The sequence below is a fragment of the Salvelinus alpinus genome, chromosome 18 (assembly GCF_045679555.1).
Source record: "Salvelinus alpinus chromosome 18, SLU_Salpinus.1, whole genome shotgun sequence".
NCBI lineage: Eukaryota > Metazoa > Chordata > Actinopteri > Salmoniformes > Salmonidae > Salvelinus > Salvelinus alpinus.
In genome coordinates, this window is record NC_092103.1 from 37,870,559 (window position 1) to 37,891,048 (window position 20,490).

At 40.8% G+C, this 20,490-nt stretch overlaps 3 protein-coding genes across 3 annotated transcripts in view; 2 read left to right on the top strand and 1 right to left on the bottom strand.

Annotated features, from left to right (window-relative positions):
- Positions 1 to 703: 703 nt before the first annotated feature.
- LOC139544284 (actin-related protein 2/3 complex subunit 5-like protein) lies at positions 704 to 4,187 on the bottom strand. Its single transcript, XM_071351226.1, has 4 exons — positions 3,748 to 4,187; positions 2,609 to 2,680; positions 2,001 to 2,177; positions 704 to 1,385 (listed from the first exon to the last, which is right to left on the bottom strand). Exons 1-4 carry the CDS (start codon positions 3,886 to 3,888, stop codon positions 1,323 to 1,325), a joined length of 453 nt encoding a protein of 150 aa, XP_071207327.1. The 5' UTR covers positions 3,889 to 4,187; the 3' UTR covers positions 704 to 1,322.
- A 4,594-nt stretch (positions 4,188 to 8,781) lies between these two features.
- rpl35 (ribosomal protein L35) lies at positions 8,782 to 16,490 on the top strand. Its single transcript, XM_071351227.1, has 4 exons — positions 8,782 to 8,906; positions 9,645 to 9,781; positions 12,806 to 12,887; positions 16,290 to 16,490. Exons 1-4 carry the CDS (start codon positions 8,904 to 8,906, stop codon positions 16,437 to 16,439), a joined length of 372 nt encoding a protein of 123 aa, XP_071207328.1. The 5' UTR covers positions 8,782 to 8,903; the 3' UTR covers positions 16,440 to 16,490.
- A 1,087-nt stretch (positions 16,491 to 17,577) lies between these two features.
- The window catches only part of LOC139543455 (multiple epidermal growth factor-like domains protein 9), a 69,358-nt gene continuing 66,445 nt past the window's right edge, over positions 17,578 to 20,490 (top strand). Inside the window, exon 1 of the mRNA XM_071349556.1 lies at positions 17,578 to 18,141. Coding sequence (XP_071205657.1) covers positions 17,703 to 18,141 — 439 coding nt within the window. The 5' untranslated portion in view covers positions 17,578 to 17,702. The remainder of the gene's footprint in view (positions 18,142 to 20,490) is intronic.

The following is a 20,490-nucleotide window of genomic DNA, read 5'->3' on the forward strand; positions in this document are numbered from 1 at the left end:
ATGCTATGAATTGTGCCCATTTCTTCTTGCTATCAAAAGGAAAAAAATAAGTCTTTACTGTGTTACAATGGTCCCTTTTTTGATGGTCTTCAGTTGTTGCTGAAAGCATAATTATCGACGGGGTTTATGGACATATGTTGTAGACGTCAGTGATGGTTGTATAAAGATAATTTACCTGTTATGTCTATTACAATTAGATACCTAGCTTGTGGGGGCATTGGTTCATTCTCTGGGTGGCTGTAAGGTGTACTTGTTTAAAACCCTGTATGAAGAGATGTCACTTGGAGCTTAACATTTCTGGTTAAGCAGCTATGAAAGTTTATTTGATTTTGGGTTCTATTCAATCCATATTGCGGAAGTTCAGTGTGATTTAAAGGCAATGTTCCCGCATCAGCGGAGACTACATTCACGGTAAACGCTGCATGTCGGCTCAATTGAAAATTACCTTTACTGCCGCCAACACTGCTTTACCTATTTTTTATATATAAATTCAACCTTGCCTCCTGATAGGTCCAGCCTTTTTAAATTGATAGTTCACTTATACCCTAGCCCGAAAAAATAATATACTATTTGGATGAGGTGTTTCTCGAACTAGTTTGTAGATTCACACGTACCATTGTGTTCAATCTGAACAGGAATACAGGTTCCACAGCCAAATTCACCACCAACCTGCAGACTAGAGGGCAAATGACAAGGACACTTGTTCCCAGTTAAGATGATCCATGAGTTTTATTGCAGCAGGCACTTTACAATGAAATCCCCCACCCACCAATTAATTGAATCTCAATCTCTTTATATTAAATGTACTTTTGTCTGTACAAAACTGACAATGAGAAAAACAAATCTAAATATTCAACACTGATGTGAGCCAAAGGACATACTCGCAAGCTCACACAACACACACACACTGGTACAAAGGTACCGTTGGTACCAAGTAACAGTTGATGCACAGCCTTTTACCTGCCATGTTCATGTCATTAGGGAAACTCTTCTTTCCCCCACCCTCAAAAGAAACATGCGGATACTTATGAATATTAGAACAGAAATGCAATGGTGAAAGAACGACAACCTCGTGATTAGGTAAAAATGATAATCCTATACATGAACATGTATCAATTTCCTTAGTTACAGCTAAATACTTTCTAACAGAAAATAATGTTCCCTTTGTTTGTTTTTTTGTCTTTAACTTATGTAGTGTAAAGGTTTTTATTCTCAGGAAGAAATGTATTGTAATTATAAGCTACTTTCCCTTATACAGAAGGCAGTCACTCCTCTTGTCAGTGGTCATGCAGGAGATGCTCCATGTGATAAAGCACGTCCCCTCAAACCGTCTTTCGGGCGGTCAGAACTCTTACGATTGACCCTAAGCCCCCAACTGCGAAAGCCTGAGTGAAGAAAACGAGGGGAAGAGACAAATGAACAAATATCATACACACATGCTAAATTAGGTCAGGGATGGGCAACTTTTATGGGGGTGGGTGCCACATCTGAATTCATGAGGGGCCACAGTTGCTCGTGGGTCTGCATAACCACGTGCATACCCCCCCCCCCCCCCCACATCGTGAGAAACGTTTTAGTAGCCCCCCTCTTGACAGCTGAGAGAAAATGTTGCAGTTTTAAAGCCAGTTTGCCATGGGGCGGAGAGACAATTTAGCAACTTCATAACAAGTTTCGTGCAATTCTACACATTTTGCTATACAGTGGAGAGATATGTCTACTGTTTTTAATATATCTGAGTGAGACTGACTAACAAAATCAATGGGGGCTCCCCGGGCCAGTAATTCAACCAAAAACTGCTGATGCACAACTAAACTTCAAAATTGCACCTGGAGTATTATACTATTCCAACAGTTGCCCCCCTTCCTAAAAAAAAAAAAAAAAAAAAAAAGTTCGATAAAAATTCAAGTTCAGAGGGCCTTCAAAGAGGGTGCCACCAGTTGCCCATCCCTGTATTAGGTGGCTTAGAGTTTAAAGATCACAAGTTCAGAGAGCTTTCACACCTTTTCGTGCCACTGTAGGAGAATGGCACTGCTATTGTCAGAGGGCTTCTCAAAGCCTCTATATATGTACTTCATAAGCAGGTCCACCCCGCTTCTGTCTAGCGACTTGACAGCTGGCTCGATATCGCTGGACTTGAATGACGTCAACACTCTCAGCACTATTGCCAGAGCCCTTTCCTGAAAGACAGAGCAAGACAGCGAGAGAAAGGGAGAGAGAGCATGTTAAAGGAAGTTATTTACAACTGCAGATTCCCACGAGAGAGAGGCAACATTTTTGGGATGCTTGCTAAGCCTCTCCTGCCATGTTATGGACGCCACATTGCTTGCTTAGTGAGTACCACTTCCACCTGATTCGCCTCATGCCTGGCTTGAACTCGGGACCGCCCTACTTGACAACATTCCAATGGTTTGAGCCACAAGGAAAAGTATCAATTGGATGGCTCCATCCGCAACATTTCAAGCTAGCTGTGGAGTGAGCTTACGATATGTTCTTAACTCTGTAATACTAGTATTCTAGACCAATGCCAATATTGACAAAAGGAGCTTCCCACAAAGTTACATGATGCAAGAGTACAATTTCAGATTTGATGCACATCTTGGCCCATTACCTTTATTGCTGGATTCTTAGTGTTGAGAGGAGGGTTCCGGAGAGCAATGTGAAAAGCTGTCATCATGTCGCCTGTGCACTACAGTCGGTTAAGGAATTTAATACTTCCTATTGCCATATCCTAAATAGGTTTAAGGGGCAGGAACACAATGCATCTCCACAAGCAAATGTTTTTCCACCAACAAACAGACCGATATCAGGGAGGGTTTTGATGGCAGCATCCAATGTGAGATCTCTTTCCTGAGGGCACACAGTGTGTGGTGAAATCTGAATGTATTGCACTGTTTTTAAAATTGTATAAACTGCCTTAATTTTGCTGTACCCCTGGAAGAATAGCTGCTGTCTTGGCAGCTAAATGGGGATCATAATCAAATACAAATTCCTTAGGCTGCATTTACACAGCCAGCTCAATTGTTATATTTTTCCTGGAATTGGTTTTTCGTAAGATCTTTTTCAGAGCTGATCTGATTGGTCAAAAGATCAGAGTTGGGCTGCCTTTGTAAAACGCAGGCATAGAGGTGTCCATCTCACCTGACCAGACCAACCATATTCCCCTCAAATGGAGCAGGATGACGCAGAGAGATGGATAGCTATACCACCAGACAAGGTGGTGGGGGGAGGGTATATATATTTAAGCAAATCCTGACCTGAATGTGTCTCACTCGAAATAAGGCCCTTATTAAGGGGGCCATGTTGACCCTACTGACACTGATACTCCTGCCTCACCCAAATCAAATGGCTCAGTGATTCCCCCATCGATACTGGAGCAACTGCTTGTACTTTGCATGCTAGTTATAGCCAACTATGTTTAGACGTAACTACCTAGCTAACAAAAAGTTAGGACATCCAAGAGTCTCGGGTTTAGATAGCTCTGGAGGGCGCCCTGGTCTGGACCAGAGTTAAAGACGGTTCAGCCAGGGATATCCTCCATTGGCTAGTTAGCCAACAACCTAAAACGACATATTTACACAACATCAACTAAGCTAACTTGCAAGATACATTTGTCAGTACGAACACAAAATCAGCTATGTTGAACATTTGGGTTTTTGAATGAAAAACAAAATCGCCGAGGCTATCTGATAGCTAAATGTGCTAGCTTGCTAGTTAACACGGGGGGCATGCGCATGAACGTAAAGGATATTGCCTGATGAGGTTGTCTATCTCCGAGCCGTCGGGTCCTTGATTGTCGACAGCCTCATCGTGATCATCCACGAATTTGTTCTCATCAAATTCATCTATGTCGAGTTTCCTGAATCGCGACGAAAGAGTGTTTTTCGCCATCGGAGCCACTTCGCTGGAGGAAACAGTAGCTAGCAAGCCAGCGAGCTAGTCCTCCACGGCGCTGTTGTTGAGTTGATGCGAGCGTAGTACAGTGTACTTGCCCGGTCGGTGCTTTTGCTAGCAACCACAGTCTATGCAGATGTGACAATCTAACGGTGTTTTGATTGTAATTTATCTGCCAGTGTTACACAATCATTACTTTTCAACCAAATATCTAGCTAACTAGTTTGACACGCGATAGTGTTGTTGTCAGAATCATTTTCACCTACGTGAAGCCAGCAGCATAAACTGTCCCTTCCGGGTCAAATATTTGAAAAATCCTTCACAATAAGTGTGCTGCCCTGAAACCAAATCAAATTTGATTGGTCACATACACACGGTTAGCAGATGTTAATGCGAGTGTAGCGAAATGCTTGTGCTTCTAGTTCCGACCGTGCAGTAATATCTAACAAGTAATCTAACAATTTCACAACAACCTAGACAATTATTGGAAATAAAATATAAATGCCAAAAAACCAGTACGGTTTACAGTACATCACTGTCATAATATATTACTGTAGTTATCAAACTCAATACATTTGGGAAAAAACTATGTGATTTTTTGTTTTGTTTCAGTCCATTGGCCTTTCTGCCGCTTATATTCCTCTCATAGAGAATGATAGAGGCCTCTAGTGTCCAAAAGGCTGTGTTTGCATGGGCAGCACCATTGAGGGCTTCCACCATTTTAATGTAGTCAGCTGGGAGGGACTAAAGGCTTCCGAAGGCTTCCCAGCCGAAACAATTTGGGAGAGTTTGTGCATATACTATGATGACATTTTGTGACGTTTTTGTTAGTTTAGGACTTCGGTGAGACTATTTTGAGGAAGTGTATACTGACTATGGCGTCTCAAAATGGACAAACAGTACTATTGCCGCTTTTTCTTGTTTTTCAAGCGACACTCTTTTAAGGCAGTATGCGAGCACACTCGTTCGGTTCGGCTAGCCGAGTTTGGCTAGGCGCCAGTTTACCTGAAGCATGCTGACACCTTTACAACTTAATTGGCTGATCCCTCCTGGTGACCATGTTAGAGTCATGTCCATCAGGAGGGATCAGCCAATCGTGAAGAAGAAAATGTACCACTTCAAAATGGAGATTGTCTCAACGGCGCTGCCTATCCTGTCTATGATTCCTGTAGTTCAATGGATGCTTTTGCTCTGGTTGGCTGTGAAGTTGAGGGATGGGGCTGTTGGGAAAATGTAGCATAAATTACCACTCTCAAATTCATATATTGCATTTTGAGATCAACTACATTAGTCTGACTGTGCAGAATCAATGATTTACAGATCATCTTGCAATCCAAACAGATTCTCTTAAATGCACGGATAGACATAAATATAGGTCTATGTATGCAAGGACCCAGACCAACAGTCAAAAGAAAGGTGACAACCAAAGTGGAGTAAAACAACCGTAGCCTATCATTTTTGTTATTACTAGGGTAAGACAGGACTGAAAATGTTTAGTTAAATTCTTCAAGAACCAATATTAGAGGAGCCACATGTAACCTCATGTTTGAGGGGATACATCTGAGCAAGGTGCTGTGTAGATTCACTAATGTTCACATAATGAGTTGAGGTGCTAAAATCATTTTTTATAAACTGGGGGATTCGAGCACTGAATGCTGATTGGCTGAAAGCCATGGTATATCAGACAGTTTACTTTGACAAAAAGTACTATTTACTGTTCTAATTACATTAGTAACCAGTTTATAATATAATAAGGCACTTCGGGGGTTTGTGGTATACGGCCGATATACCACGGCTAAAGGCTGTATCCGTGTCGCGTCCTGCATAAGAACAGCCCTTAGCCATAGTATATTGGCCATATACCAACTCCCCCCCCTTATTGCATAAATATATCAGAGATTTGGCGCAGCTTTTTCTCATTCGGTGGGGTTTTGCGACAGACTTCATCATTTAATGGTGTATTGCCGCCACCAACTGGACAGGGGTGAAAAATTTGTCAAAGAAAAGTAATTTCATTAGAGGGAAGGGAGAAATAACATCAATCCACATAAACTACAAAAAATTATTTAAAAAATAATATATATATATATATATATATACAGTACCAGTCAAAGTTTGGACACACCTACTCATTCAAGGGTTTTTCTTTATTTTTACTATTTTCTAAAAGTGAAGACATCAAAACTATGAAATAACACATATGGAATCATGTAGTAACCAAAAAAGTGTAAAACAATTCAAAATCTATTTTATATTTTAGAATCTTCAAAGTAGCCACCCTTTGCCTTGATGACAGCTTTGCATGCTCTTGGCATTCTCTCAACCAGCTTCATGAGGAATACTTTTCCAACTGTCTTGAAGGAGTTCCCACATATGCTGAGCACTTGTTGTGGCTGCTTTCCCTTCAATCTGTAGTCCAACTCATCCCAAACCATCTCAATTGGGTTGAGGTCTGGTGATTGTGGAAGCCAGGTCATCTGATGCAGCACTCCATCACTCTCCTTCTTGATCAAATAGCCCTTACACAGCCTGGAGGTGTGTTTGGGGTCATTGTCCTGTTGAAAAACAAATGATAGTCCCACTAAGTGCAAACCAGATGGGATGGCATATCGCTGCAGAATGCTGTGGTAGCCATGCTGGTTAAGTATGCCTTCAATTCTTAATATATCACAGACAGTGTCACCAGTAAAGCACCTCCTCCATGCTTCACGGTGGGAACCACACATGCAGCGATCATCCGTTCACCTACTCTGCGTCTCACAAAGACATCTCACGTCTCAAATTTGGATTTCCACCGGTCTAATGTCCATTGCTCGTGTTTCTTGGCCCAAGCAAGTCTCTTCTTCTTATTGGTATCCTTTAGTAGTGGTTTCTTTGCAGCAATTCGACCATGAAGGCCTGATTCACGCAGTCTCCTCTGAACAGTTGATGTTGAGATGTGTCTGTTACTTGAACTCTGTGAAGCATTTATTTGGGCTGCAATCTCTGAGGCTGGCGGCTCTAATAAACTTATCCTCTGCAGCAGAGGTAACTCTAGGTCTTCCTTTCCTGTGGCGTTCCTCATGAGAGCCAGTTTCATCATAGCGCTTGATGGTTTTTGTGATTGCACTTGAAGAAACTAAACATTCTTAAAATTTTCTGGATTGACTGACCTTCTTGTCTTAAAGTAATGATGGACTGTCGTTTCTCTTTGCTTATTTGAGCTGTTCTTGCCATAATATGGACTTGGTCTTTTACCAAATAGGGCTATCTTCTGTATAGCACCCCTACCTTGTCACAACACAACTGATTGGCTCAAACACATTAAGAAGGAAAGAAATTCCACAAATGAACTTTTAACAAGGCACACCTATTAATTGAAATACATTCCAGGTGACTACCTCATGAAGCTGGTTGAGAGAATGCCAAGAGTGTGCAAAGCTATCATCAAGGCAAAGGGTGGCTACTTTGAAGAATCTAAAATCTATTTTGATTTGTTTTACACTTTTTTGGTTACTACATGATTCCATATGTGTTATTTCATAGTTTTGATGTCTTCACTATTATTCTGCATTGTAGAAAATAGTAAAAATAAAGAAAAACCCTTGAATGAGTAGGTGTGTCCAAACTTTTGACTGGTATTGCATATATATACATGTATGTGATCCCACTCTCTGAGGAGCTACCTGGATTACTTACATTTCAAGTCATTTAGCAGACGCTCTTATCCAGAGTGATTTACAGTAGTGAGTCCATACATTTTCATACATTTCTTTCATACTGAACCCCCATGGCAATCAAACCCACAACCCTGGCGTTGCAAGCGCCATGCTCTACCAACTGAGCCACACTGTGTCGTGTCATCCCACTCTCTGAGGATTCAGAGCCTAAGCAGGGTATTTAAGTTTTCAAATTATATATTCCCACTCCTTCAGTAATTTGAAAACTTAAACACACCTGTAATCAGTGTGACTCAGTTGGTAGAGCATGGCGCTTGCAACGCCAGGGTTGTGGGTTCGATTGCCACGGGGCCTCAGTATGAAAGAAATGTATGGACTCACTACTGTAAATCACACAAGATAATTGACTTGCTAAATAACTTGAAATGTAAGTAATCAAGGTAGCTCCTCAGATGTGAGATATTTTAATCCCAGAAATATTTCATTTACAGAAACAATGATGTAGATCTTTCTTGACTTCTTTTCAACTTGTGCAGTGCCGTTTCACACGATCGCTATAGAAGACACAAAGTCCACTTTCTTCACATTAAGAATTTCTGGGTCCTGCTGGTGATTCACTACAAGGGACCTTCAGAGATAATCTTTCTACCCTTTTGATAGCCTCCTCATAGGGAAACTCTTTCAACTGCCCTGATTTTGGCAAACCCAGTCTCTTTCACCCTACTCGGGCATTCCAGGGATGTCACCTCATGTTCTCTACCACAGTTACAACACTTTGCTCCTTGTCGATTTGGAGCAGCTCCGTGCTCAGGCCAATTTCATTAAACATGCTGAGAGTATGTTATGGAGTACCACAGTGTGTTATTTGACAGACAACCCTATGGTTAATTTTCTGTCTAAACATTTGTTGGTTATTATATAGCTATTTATGTGTGAAATATTTATTTAATGCCGTTTGAATGTTCATAGTGAATAAAGGTTGAATGTTCTCTCTGAATATTAACCAATTATAATAACACATTTGAAAAATGTTATGCGTTCAACATACTCTAAATTATTGCTAAATGTGCATCAAGTGGTAGCAATATTTCAATTATTTGGTTTTGATTCCTCCCCAAATTCATTAACTATTGCAATACTATTTACTGTACAACGAAACCGTTAAAAAAGATGTCCATCACTTATCCTACTAAATTTTTTTTTTTTTACTGAGAGATTTTATTTTGAAACCGGAAATCTAATTGATACCAGTTCTTGTCAGGATTACGAAGATTCTGATTGGTCGATAATAACCCGGTAGATGTTCCTACCTGGCCCCTCAACTTCCTTTTTGGTGAGCTATCAGCGACGACGATGGTAAGCAATAATCGACAATAAATCAATCTAACACAATCTTCCATCATCCAGACAATTTGTATATAGTAACATTTATAAAATAGTTGGCACACATCTCTGGGCTTTGCGTGATTAATTTTTGATTGAGTCCGCCTTCGAATTCGTTGATTAGAATGTCCTGCACGTTCAGAATCCAGTGGTACTTTTTTTGGGCTAACCCCTCAGATGGTCAGGTTTACATAAGTACTACGAGAGACAGACAAATTAATGACATCGACTGTCAACTAGGTAACTTTTATCTCACATAGTGTAGTTAGTTGGCAATTTTAAGTTTTTATTAGTCGCTAGGTAGACCATCTTGCAAATATGTTATCTAGTGTGAAGTATTTAGAGGCATTGACATAATTAGGCACTTGTCAGACGAAAGTTTTATTTTGGGTATGTTTGCTAGTGCTACAAATGTGAATGCTGCATTTCAAGGTTCAGAGTTTGGGCATCTTGCCTGAACCATCCTCAATCGTAATTTAAGTAGTCTAGGACACGGTCGTCATTTATAGGAGGCCATGGCTGTGTGTTTTGGTTTTCCCTCTAGGGTGAACATTGTCATACACTTGACTCAGATAAATTACAATGTTATTGTAGTTATCCTGTTAGATCTGTATGATTAGACAGATTGCAAAATATTCCATGTTAGTTTGAAGTCATCAGTAAAGAACTACCGTTCTAATTAATGATTTGTTTATCAATGTTTTTTTTCAGGCTAAAATCAAGGCCCGAGACTTGCGGGGCAAGAAGAAGGAGGAACTCCTTAAACAGCTTGAAGACCTCAAGGTGGAACTATCTCAGCTCCGTGTTGCCAAGGTTACGGGTGGTGCTGCATCCAAACTGTCCAAGATGTGAGTATTGTTTAGAATCACTTGCACTTGCTAACAGTTCATTTTACCTTTCCTTCCACAATGTTTTGCAGACAGGTCATATGCAGAAGTGTCTAGTGGCATCATTAAAAGCAGGCATTAGGTGAATGTAAACACAACTGCACCCATATGAGCATTTCCTCACCTTTGGACAACAATGTCAGGAGTTTAGATGGAATGCTCACAGATGTGAATTACTGTGTCCAATTCACCACGCTTGACGTCTATGGGTCCTCAATGCACACATTTCTATGAGGGTGCAGGTAGGCTAGGTGAGATCACAACCGCGCACTTCACAGGATCATTATCCGCTCAACCCTCGAACCAGTTACTGGTCCAAGGCTCTTAACCACTAGGCTACCTGCCGCCCCTGGTAGAACCTGAACTCTCAGGTAATGAACTTGTTGACCTGGTTCTGTGTTTCCTGATAGCGACAGAACTTGAGCTTAGAAGGGTTTAGCAACGCATCGTTCCTATAATGTCCAAATATGTCACATGCGTTTCCCAAAACTCTGCGTAGAGAATGTTCACTAAGTGGGTCTTTGAAGCATGTGTCGATACTGATAGGATCGAAAGGAAGGCAGTGCTGCTCTCAGATCAGCGTTCTCTATTAAATTTCTTACCTAACATAAGTAGTCGTACACACTAGTGACAACGGATCAGCTCCTAGAGAGACTATCACCTATGGCTACAAATATTGAGGTGTTTTATTCTGTTGTAGCCTCTATTGCATTAAATCTTAATTCTCACATCATTGTGCATGTTGTTACACAGGAAGTATATTGAGGCAAAATGACTAGGCCACAACAGCAAAATAGAACTCAATTGTATTTGATTGTTATTGTTATTGAAATATGGAGGCATATGTAGCCTGTTTACCTTAGAATGAAGTAATCTCGGGAAGCTTGGCCCTGAAGGTTTTTCAACAACCTTCATTTGAGCATTTTAAAGGGAACTTTAAGATGTATTTTATGACATGGGTGAAAGTTGATTGAATTTATTCCCGGTACGGAACCTCCTGTGTACACGCGCTTAATCATAGAATTACATATACAGTGAACAGAAATATAAGCGCAATGTGTAAAGTATTGGTCCCATGTTTCATGAGCTGAAATAAAAGATCCCAGAAATGTTCCATACACACAAAAATATTATTTCTCAAATTTTGTGCAGAAATGTGTTTACATCCTTGTTAGTGAACATTTCTCCTTTGCCAAGATAATCCATCCACCTATATGTGATATGTGTGGCGTATCAAGAATCTGATTAAACAGCATGATTATTATACAGGTGTACCTTGTGCTGGGGACAATAAAAGACCACTCTAAAATGTGCCGTTTTGTTACCCAACACAATGCCACAGATGGCTCAAGTTTTGAGGGAGTTTGCAAATGGCATGCTGACTGCAGGAATGTCCACCAAAGCTGTTGCCAGAGAATTGAATGTTAATTTCTCTGCCATAGGCCTTCTTCAATGTCATTTTAGAGAATTTGGCAGTACGTCTCACAACCGCAGGCCATGTGTATCCACGCCAGCCCAGGACCTCCATCTTTCTTCTTCACCTGCGGGATCATCTGAAACCAGCCACCTGGAAACCTGATGAAACTGAAGTATTTCTGCATGAACTGTCAGAAACCGTATCAAGGAAGCTTACCTGCGTGCTCGTCGACCTCACCAAGGTGACCTAATTGCAGTTCGGCGTCGTAACTAACTTCAGTGGACAAATGCTCACCTTTAATGGCCACTGGCACGCTGGAGAAGTGTGCTCCTCACGGATGAATCCCGGTTTCAACTGTACTGGGCAGATGGCAGACAGCGTTTATGGTGTTGTGTGGGCGAGCGGTTTGCTGTTATGAACAGAGTGTCCCATGGTGGCGGTGGGGTTATGGTATGGGCAGGTATAAGCTATGGACAATGAACACAATTGCATTTTATTGATGGCAATTTGAATGCACAGAGATACCGTGATGAGATCCTGAGGCCCATTGTCGTGCCATTCAACGCCATCACCTCATGTTTCCGCATGATAATGCACGGCACCATGTTGCAAGGATCTGTACACAATTTCTGGAAGCTGAATATTTCCCAGTGTTTCCATGGCCTGCATACTCACCAGACATCACCAGTCACCCATTGAGCAGGTGTGGGATGCTCTGGATTGATGTGTACGACAGCGTGTTCCAGTTCCTGCCAATACAGCCATTGAAGAGGTGGACAACATTCCACAGGCCACAATTAACAGCCTGGTGAACTGCATGAGGCAAATGGTGGTCACACCAGATACGGACTTGTTTTCTGATCCACGCCCCTACTTTGTTTTCAATATGTAACTTTTTGTGTGACCTGACCAAATTGACATAAAAATGTATTATAGATCTGTCAATCTCATTGAAAGCAAATCTAAGAAGCGCTAAATATGTTTTGGGTGTGCTGTTTCTATTATTCCCATTCTTGAGGTTTGTTTTTGCGTCTTTTACTTTCGTTTTTGTACACCGGCTTCAAACAGCTGAAAATACAATGTTTTTGGAAAATTAGGGAAACTCATAACCAGATCATTGCCAGATCGGCACACCCCTCGTAAAACATGTTAAACTTGAATGTACTACACATTGTTTGACATTGATATATGGCAGAAAGCAATTGTACATTTCCCTACATCTTATCGGTACAATTTGAAAGATAAAATTAAAACGTAGTAAATAGCAATATGTCATTAGTTGCCATGATCAGCATTGCAGATATTGAGATGAGTGAGATTCAAGACTTTTCTTTCACACAGCATCTGCGCATGTGGATGGGTTAGCTTCACGCTCTTACAGCATGGGAGTCACAGGAGAAGTTGATTATCGTGCTTTAACGCTCTGTTGTTGTGGAAATTGACCCACTATGCTGTTTACTTTTTGCATCTACGTCATATTGCGGAGTCTACCTTTTTAAGTTGTTTTAAATAAAATGTTCAAAGTGCAATGTTTCATGCATTTCACTTATTCCCACCTTTTATTTCAGCCGTGTCGTTCGGAAGTCCATTGCCAGAGTCCTGACAGTCGTCAACCAGACCCAGAAGGAGAACCTGAGGAAATTCTACAAGGTAGACCTTTTATTTAAAACTTTGTTGCTGGCTTCATGGATTTAAGTTATAGGATGTTATAGTATAGAATCACAGTATCTATGCGTCATGATGGTACAGTATCCTGAGGTCACTAGCAATACTGAGCTCTAATTGTCTTCACGTATTTGGTGCATCAGCATTAGATTCTTTTCACAAATCTTTATTTGGTGCATCAGCGTCACTGATTCTTTTGCTGAATCATGATGTGGAGTTTTCGCTAGTTGAAATCCAGCCACATCTGCCCTAAGTAGGGCTGTTTGCGGTGACCGTATTACCGCCACACCGGCGGTCACGAGTCATGAAGGCAGTCAAATTCCACATGACCGTTTAGTCATGGTAATAAGGCTTCTCCATGCTTTGATGCTGCTGATGGTCATTAGTAGCCTACCAAACTTGCTAACTGCCTGGTACTCAGCACTCTACTGTCCCTCTAATCACTCTGACATCAATGCAAATGTGATCGAAAATCTAATCAAACACTTCATGACAGCTCTTGTTGCCAAACATTTCTATAGGCTATGCAATTGCTTGAGAAAACAGAGTTTTGATGGCCTCCCATCAGCTTTTTATAGGTTAGGCCTAATATATTTATTTCCCAACTTTCCTAATATTAAACATATTATATTTACAACAGGAGTATAGCCTACCTGGCTGGCATGAAAATGAACCACGGGAAAAGCATTCTCCATTCGCTATTTAAGTGCATAGATGACGTGTATTTTTTCTAGCTGCCCTGTTTCAATACAGGTGCATGATAATGGTCCATTCTAAATCAAATACATTTTCACACGTATATGTAAAGACAAGATTAAATCAAGAATAGTTTGATGGGTGACAATATTAGCCTATCACTTGTGAATTATATATTATCACTTTTGGCGACTTTTTCTAATCACACCTCAGGCCTATATGTTTTGATAAGGTTTGTATTACAACTAAAGTGGCCAAATAACTTCTTAAAATTAAGCACATCCGCTTTACAATGCGTGTAGCGCCTAACTGGCATACATAAGCAGCAGGTAAGTTTCAAGTTTGGGGAAGATCATTTTCACCATTTAAAATGCACCTTTATAATAAAAGCATTGCATGCATAATCGCATTTGCGGTCACTTTTGATAATGTTTTTCCACTAATGGAACATTTGCGCTTATAGCCTACTACGATGTGTGCATTGCTGCTCTTATAATGTGTATAAATAAACTATTAGGCTATCAACATTTTAAGCTAAACGTTCTGATCTGTTGCCACATTGCATAAAAACGTTTTTTTGATGCTAGTGGTTGTATTCATTTGGGAGCTATCGCATCCCACAATTGTCCCAGACTATATTTGGAATATTTATTTCTCGCACAGAATAGAATAGGTCAATTTATGTACTATGGGGATAGTAGATTGACATAGGCTAGTGCTTTTGGTGTTCATTAGGCCTACCCATCTTGTTGGCTGTAAATTTGGACAGTTCTTCCAATATCTTCAATATGCACCTCGGAATTGCATAAGGACACGTGCAGTTGCGTCCCCGACGTGTCGGTCTTCACTTGTAGCCTTTGAGAAAGACCCGATCATGTGATGGAGAGCCATGTGAGTGCCGGGGAGAAGGGCTTCAAACGCAGCACCCGGGGAGAAGGGCTTCAAACGCAGCACCCGGGGAGAAGGGCTTCAAACGCAGCACCCGGGGAGAAGGGCTTCAAACGCAGCACCCGGGGAGAAGGGCTTCAAACGCAGCACCCGGGGAGAAGGGCTTCAACGGCCACTGGTCGCAGTTTTTTTAGGGTGCATTACGGCCACACAAAGGGGATGCCGCCATGAAATTCTAGGCATTATGAAGTGCTTGTCAAATTGTAAATGAGAGACTGATGTAGTGTGTACAGCTTGCGCAAAAAACTAAACTGAGTTTTCAAATCATCATTAGTCGCATCAAGCAGCCTTACAATGGATTAAAAATCAAAACATATAGTCCAACGTTTGTAGAACAAATCAAGAACACTATATTAAGCATATAGGAATACCCATTTCTTTGTTAACCGCTCAACAGAATAGCCGCATGTGCGCTCTCCCTCAAAGCGTTTGGAGAAAATATTATTTATATTTTATTCAGCTTTGTCTATTTGTGTTCTTGATACTATAAAATAATGCCACGGAATTCAAAGCAAATCGTGTCTGCTAAATTAACTAGTGTAACCCACAGCCAATTGGCATAGCCAGATCAGGACCTAATATAAGGACTACAGAGAATGCTATTCTGTTCTTCTGAAATGGACTACATTTTATTCATATCATGCTTCTTTAGACCTGTCTAAAATAAACATTTGATTTATTGTGAAGGTGTAGGCTATATTAAATGGATTTATTAAACTTTTTAAATGTTGATGTTCCAAAGGTATACATCAGTGGCTTGTAGGCTATGTGTGTTTTGTTAGTTAACGGTCAATTACTGTGAGACCGACAGTTATTTTCTTGACAATCATTGGCTGATGAAATTTTGTGACCGCCACATCCCTAGCCCCAAGAAGTAAATGTAGTTGGCTAGCTAGCGTTGGATTTGGTTATGGGTTCCAAGACTAGGGGGTCATTTGCAGAATGGCACTTACAGCCTGGATCAAGGACTGCGTTGCTGAATCTCAAACCAGCCCCTCGCCCCTGCCAACTCACTCGGAGGGTACTCCGTTGTCACATGTTGCTGACGAGACTTCAAGTGCCGAGGGGATCAATTAAACTCATCAACTTCAGGACATTCGGGACGTTGCATGTGGCATATAATTATACACGCCTCTCCATTATTTTTTAAATTGTTGTGTGTGTTGGGAAGACGTTGTTCTGAAGCTGTTAAACTGGCTATTGGAGGGTCTTATTAGCCCCTACACCTTGAATCATTTTCACTCCCTCAGCTTTGGTACACTTGTGCATATGGCGGAAGAGCATGTGAATGTGCAAATGGAGGGCAGAGGGGAAGGGACTGTTGAGATTTATTAGCGTTGAACTAGTAGTTAGCAGATTTGAAGAGCTGGATATGATTTGGTGAACTGATTCCAAAATCAGCTGTTGTGGAGCCTTGTGTTCTGACATAAAGCTTCATATTTCTAGAAAATCGTGAATAACAGTAGTTGAGCTTGCTTTCTGGAATGTCCCCATTCTGTATATATATTTTTTTCTTCACTTTCTTTCACACATACAGTCAAATGTATATGTAATTACCTGGAATAAACCACCTGTAAATAATTCTTCCACCTGTAAATAAATATTTCTGGCCTTACATTTTGGAACACGTGTCATGGTCAGTTGTACCTGTACCAAAAAAGACTTGAATCCCTGAAATCATGGAAATTGGAATAGTGATTTGACTGGAATTGGAATCTTTACACTTTTTTGCTTCTTTTGCAGGGTAAGAAGTACAAGCCCCTGGATCTGAGGCCAAGGAAGACCCGTGCCATCCGCAGGCGGCTGAACAAACATGAGGAGAGTCTGATGACCAAAAAGATGCAGAGAAAATCACGCTTGTACACTATTCGCAAGTTCGCTGTCAAGGCTTGAGTCTGTACCTTTTTTGTATTGAAAATAAATTACCTTTCCCAGGAAAAAATATAATGTTGTCTTGTAAGTGTTTGAATTAAATCTATCAGAATCCCAAGGGAACAGCATTTTTTAACAGTAATTGTCTTTTTTTAACAATTGGAAAAAATGTACACCGTTTAAGATGTGACAAACAAAATAACAAGGGAAACGACATGGGGAAAATTATCAAATAAAATGCTGTGACCTCATTCCCTCCCCTGTGACATGTGCGCTCTCCATTCTTCATCATTTATCTTAAGCTATGATGGATTGGTGTATAAAAGTTTGACTATGATCTTACCCAGAAACTTTTTGTTACTACTCCTAAGTTAGGCTTTGCATGGTCAATCAAGACTAAATGCCTGTCTTCTGTCTATGAGCCATACAGCATTTACTGTGATAAGGCCTCTGCAAAAGTCAAGGCATTTATACTTCTTGCCTTTGCATTGCAGAGCTGTTGTCAAGGATGTGAGTTTGTGTTTATACTGGACCTCCCGCCTCCACCTACCGTCAACCAATCATGTCAATGCAGAGCTATATGGAGCCTTCCGCAATGTTACAATATTTGGGCAGCGCACAACGATGCAGTACGGAGTTCAATTTTGCCTCTGCCAGCTTTGGAGGCTCCGCAATTGCCTCACATCCTCCAAATGAGCTTTTAGGTTAAATATTTCCCATATAGAGTTTAGGTAGGAGCAGGTCCTGACCTTTGGTTTCGCTGAGTCGTCACCAGATGGTGCTCTAGGTTCTCGTGTAATGGACACTTCAATTAAACTATATGCCATGAAGTCAATCATGAATAGGCTTTTAATCTATTTTGGCAAACTAAATTTATTCTTTACTAAATCAACCAAAACCAGTGTTATTTATTCATGTGAATTTTGATTAATTACCATGTTTTTGTTTTGCAGCAAAAAAAACTGTCGTAGACAGTGTTCTCAGTCTCTCTAGGCCAGAGTAGACCACCCTGTGTTTAAAAAATAAAAATTGGGGAAACGTGTAGGTATGTAATAAATTACAGAGACATCTAAAATGTACAACTCTTAACAGGGCTCTTTGCATTGGTTGGAGCGCTTGTCAATCATATTGCCCATTGTCTCGTTGGTGCGACGGATAGTAGAACTCGAGCTGGTTGTAAGCGCGAGAAAGCAGTTGTGGCAGCAGAACCAGTGATGGGTGCACTGATCTCAAGTGCTGTTTAGTTGGAATTGTTCAAACTTTTACGTGGGGAGTTGAAAGAACATGAAGTGTGAACTTGGAACTATGTTAAGGTCAACGATGCTGGAATTACTTTTGTTTTCATTGACAGCTGGGTTATATCGTGCTGCACCGCGCGCCTCCAACAACAATGAACTGTCTGTATCAAAGCAACCTGCCATGTCCGAAATCACACTCGGGCAGCTCGACACTACCATGCCAAACTATTTACCCGAGGACAATGTGAGGTTGTCCACGATTTCAGCGCTCTCCCCAGTTTCTACCGCGACCACATCGGCAAACAGGATTACAGGTAAAACCACTAAATCTTCCCAAACAAACAAGTTGACCCGAACAGCAAAGACCACCATAAGTGAGTCCATATCGAAGGAGACAATTTCTACATCGAGGACTTCCGAAACAAAGACACATTCTTCGCCCACCTCTCAGCTTCTACCTGTCCCCACCACTGACACGCAACAAAGTAAGTCTCTGCTGTACCCATTTTTGGAAATTGAAATGCAGTAGGATGTTGACCTTTATTTTGAAACAGGATTCTTTTCATGTCCAAACACCGCTTAGCATGAAATAAAAAATATTTATTTGAAAATGAAACAAAGCACTGTCACTGCCATTTGTCTCAAGACACATGACCCTTTTCCAGTTACACGAAAAGGCGATGGGAAATGTAACTTATGTTAAGTGCCTAATTGTCCATTTATCCACTCTAGCCTACTTAGTGTTTTGTTTATGCATAACGTTACATGTGTATAGCTGTAATGCATTATAGATGATGTCTGTACCATGTTTCAACTCAATTTGAGTGGTCCTCAATGCGTACATTTTTTAATCAGTATTTTGTATCATTGTGGAGGGACAATTAAATAACATTTTCTTACTCTACATCCAGTTTGTTCATTGTTTCAACTAGCCCAGTGTGACTACTGACTGACGTCCACTGTAATAGGGTCATTCATTGTAGCATTAACCAATGACTGTATATGTGTGTGTGTATATGTATACACGCACACATATATATGACGCCATCAACAGATATTTTGCATTAATTGTGTGGTAGCCAGTTTTGCTGTTTCATGGAAACTCATTGAATGTCCATCAGGTAGTTGTCAGGGTTTTGTCCCAGCCCTGATCTAACACATTCCACTAATCATCTGTACGCATCAGGGTCTTGAGGTTTTGGGAAAAGAAAACTGAGCAAAACTACTATTGAATCGGGTTAATTGTAATATGAATCCAATAGAATTTTTATTGTGAATGTCATTCACTCTCTACAGGTACAGTTGAAGTCAGAAGTATACTTACACTTAGGTTGGAGTCATTAAAACTCGTTTTTCAACCACTCCACAAATTTCTTGTTACCAAACTATAGTTTTGGCAAGTCGGTTAGGACATCTACTTTGTGCATGGCACAAATCATTTTTCAAACAATTGTTTACAGACAGATTATTTCACTTATAATTCACTGTATCACAATTCCAGTGGGTCAGAAGTTTACATACACTAAGTTGACTGTGCCTTTAAACATCTTGGAAAATTCCAGAAAATGATGTAATGGCTTTAGAAGCATCTGATAGGCCAATTGACATAATTTGAGTCAATTGGAGGTGTAGCTGTGGATGTATTTCAAGGCCTACCTTCAAACTCAGTGCCTCTTTGCTTGATGTCATGGAAAATCCAAAGAAATCGCCAAGAGCTCAGAAAAAAAATTGTGGACCTCCACAAGTCTGGTTCATCCTTGGGAGCAATATCTAAACACCTGAAGGTACCACGTTCATCTGTACAAACAATAGTACGCAAGTATAAACACCATGGGACCACGCAGCATTCATACCGCTCAGGAAGGAGACGCGTTCTGTCTCCTAGAGATGAACGTACTTTGGTGCGAAAAGTGCAAATCAATCCCAGAACAACAGCAAAGGACCTTGTGAAGATTCTGGAGGAAATGGGTACAAAAGTATCTATATCCACAGTAAAACGAGTCCTTTATCGACATAACCTGAAAGGCCGCTCGGCAAGGAAGAAGCCACTGCTCCAAAACCGCCATAAAAAAAGCCAGACTACGATTTGCAACTGCACATGAGGACAAAGATCGTACTTTTTGGAGAAATGTCCTCTTGTCTGATGAAACAAAAATAGAACTGTTTGGCCATAATGACCATCGTTATGTTTGGAGAAAAAAGGGGATGCTTGCAAGCTGAAGAACACCATCCCAACGTGAAGCACACGGGTGGCAGCATCATGTTGTGGGGGTGCTTTGCTGCAGGAGGGACTGGTGCACTTCACAAAATAGATGGCATCATGAGGCTGGAAAATTATGTGGATATATTGAAGCAACATCTCAAGACATCAGTCAGGATGTTAAAGCTTGGTCGCAAATGGGTCTTCCAAATGGACAATGACCACAAGCATACTTCCAAAGTTGTGGCAAAATGGTTAAGGACAACAAAGTCAAGGTATTGGAGTGGCCATCACATTCCCTGACCTCAATCCTATAGAACATTTGTGGGCAGAACTGAAAAGCGTGTGCGACCAAGGAGGCCTACAAACCTGACTCAGTTACACCAGCTCTGTCAGGAGGAATGGGCCAAAATTCACCCAACTTATTGTGGGAACCTTGTGGAAGGCTACCCAAAACGTTTGACCCAAGTTAAACAATTTAAAGGCAATGCTACCAAATACTAATTGAGTGTATGTAAACGTCTGACCCACTGGGAATGTGATGAAAGAAATAAAAGCTGAAATAAATCATTCTCTCTACTATTATTCTGACATTTCACATTCTTAAAATAAAGTGGTGATCCTAACTGACATA

What these genes read in the sequence shown, in the direction of transcription:
- LOC139544284 (XM_071351226.1), bottom strand. Translation starts at nt 3,888, where the DNA reads ATGGCGAAAAACACTCTTTCGTCGCGATTCAGGAAACTCGACATAGAT. An exon ending in CTAAGAATCCAGCAATAAAG is followed by an intron (nt 2,178 to 2,608) that starts GTAATGGGCCAA and finishes TCTGTCTTTCAG; the next exon opens with GAAAGGGCTCTGGCAATAGT. An exon ending in TCCTACAGTGGCACGAAAAG is followed by an intron (nt 1,386 to 2,000) that starts GTGTGAAAGCTC and finishes TTCTTCACTCAG; the next exon opens with GCTTTCGCAGTTGGGGGCTT.
- rpl35 (XM_071351227.1), top strand. An exon ending in GCATCCAAACTGTCCAAGAT is followed by an intron (nt 9,782 to 12,805) that starts GTGAGTATTGTT and finishes CTTTTATTTCAG; the next exon opens with CCGTGTCGTTCGGAAGTCCA. An exon ending in ACCTGAGGAAATTCTACAAG is followed by an intron (nt 12,888 to 16,289) that starts GTAGACCTTTTA and finishes CTTCTTTTGCAG; the next exon opens with GGTAAGAAGTACAAGCCCCT.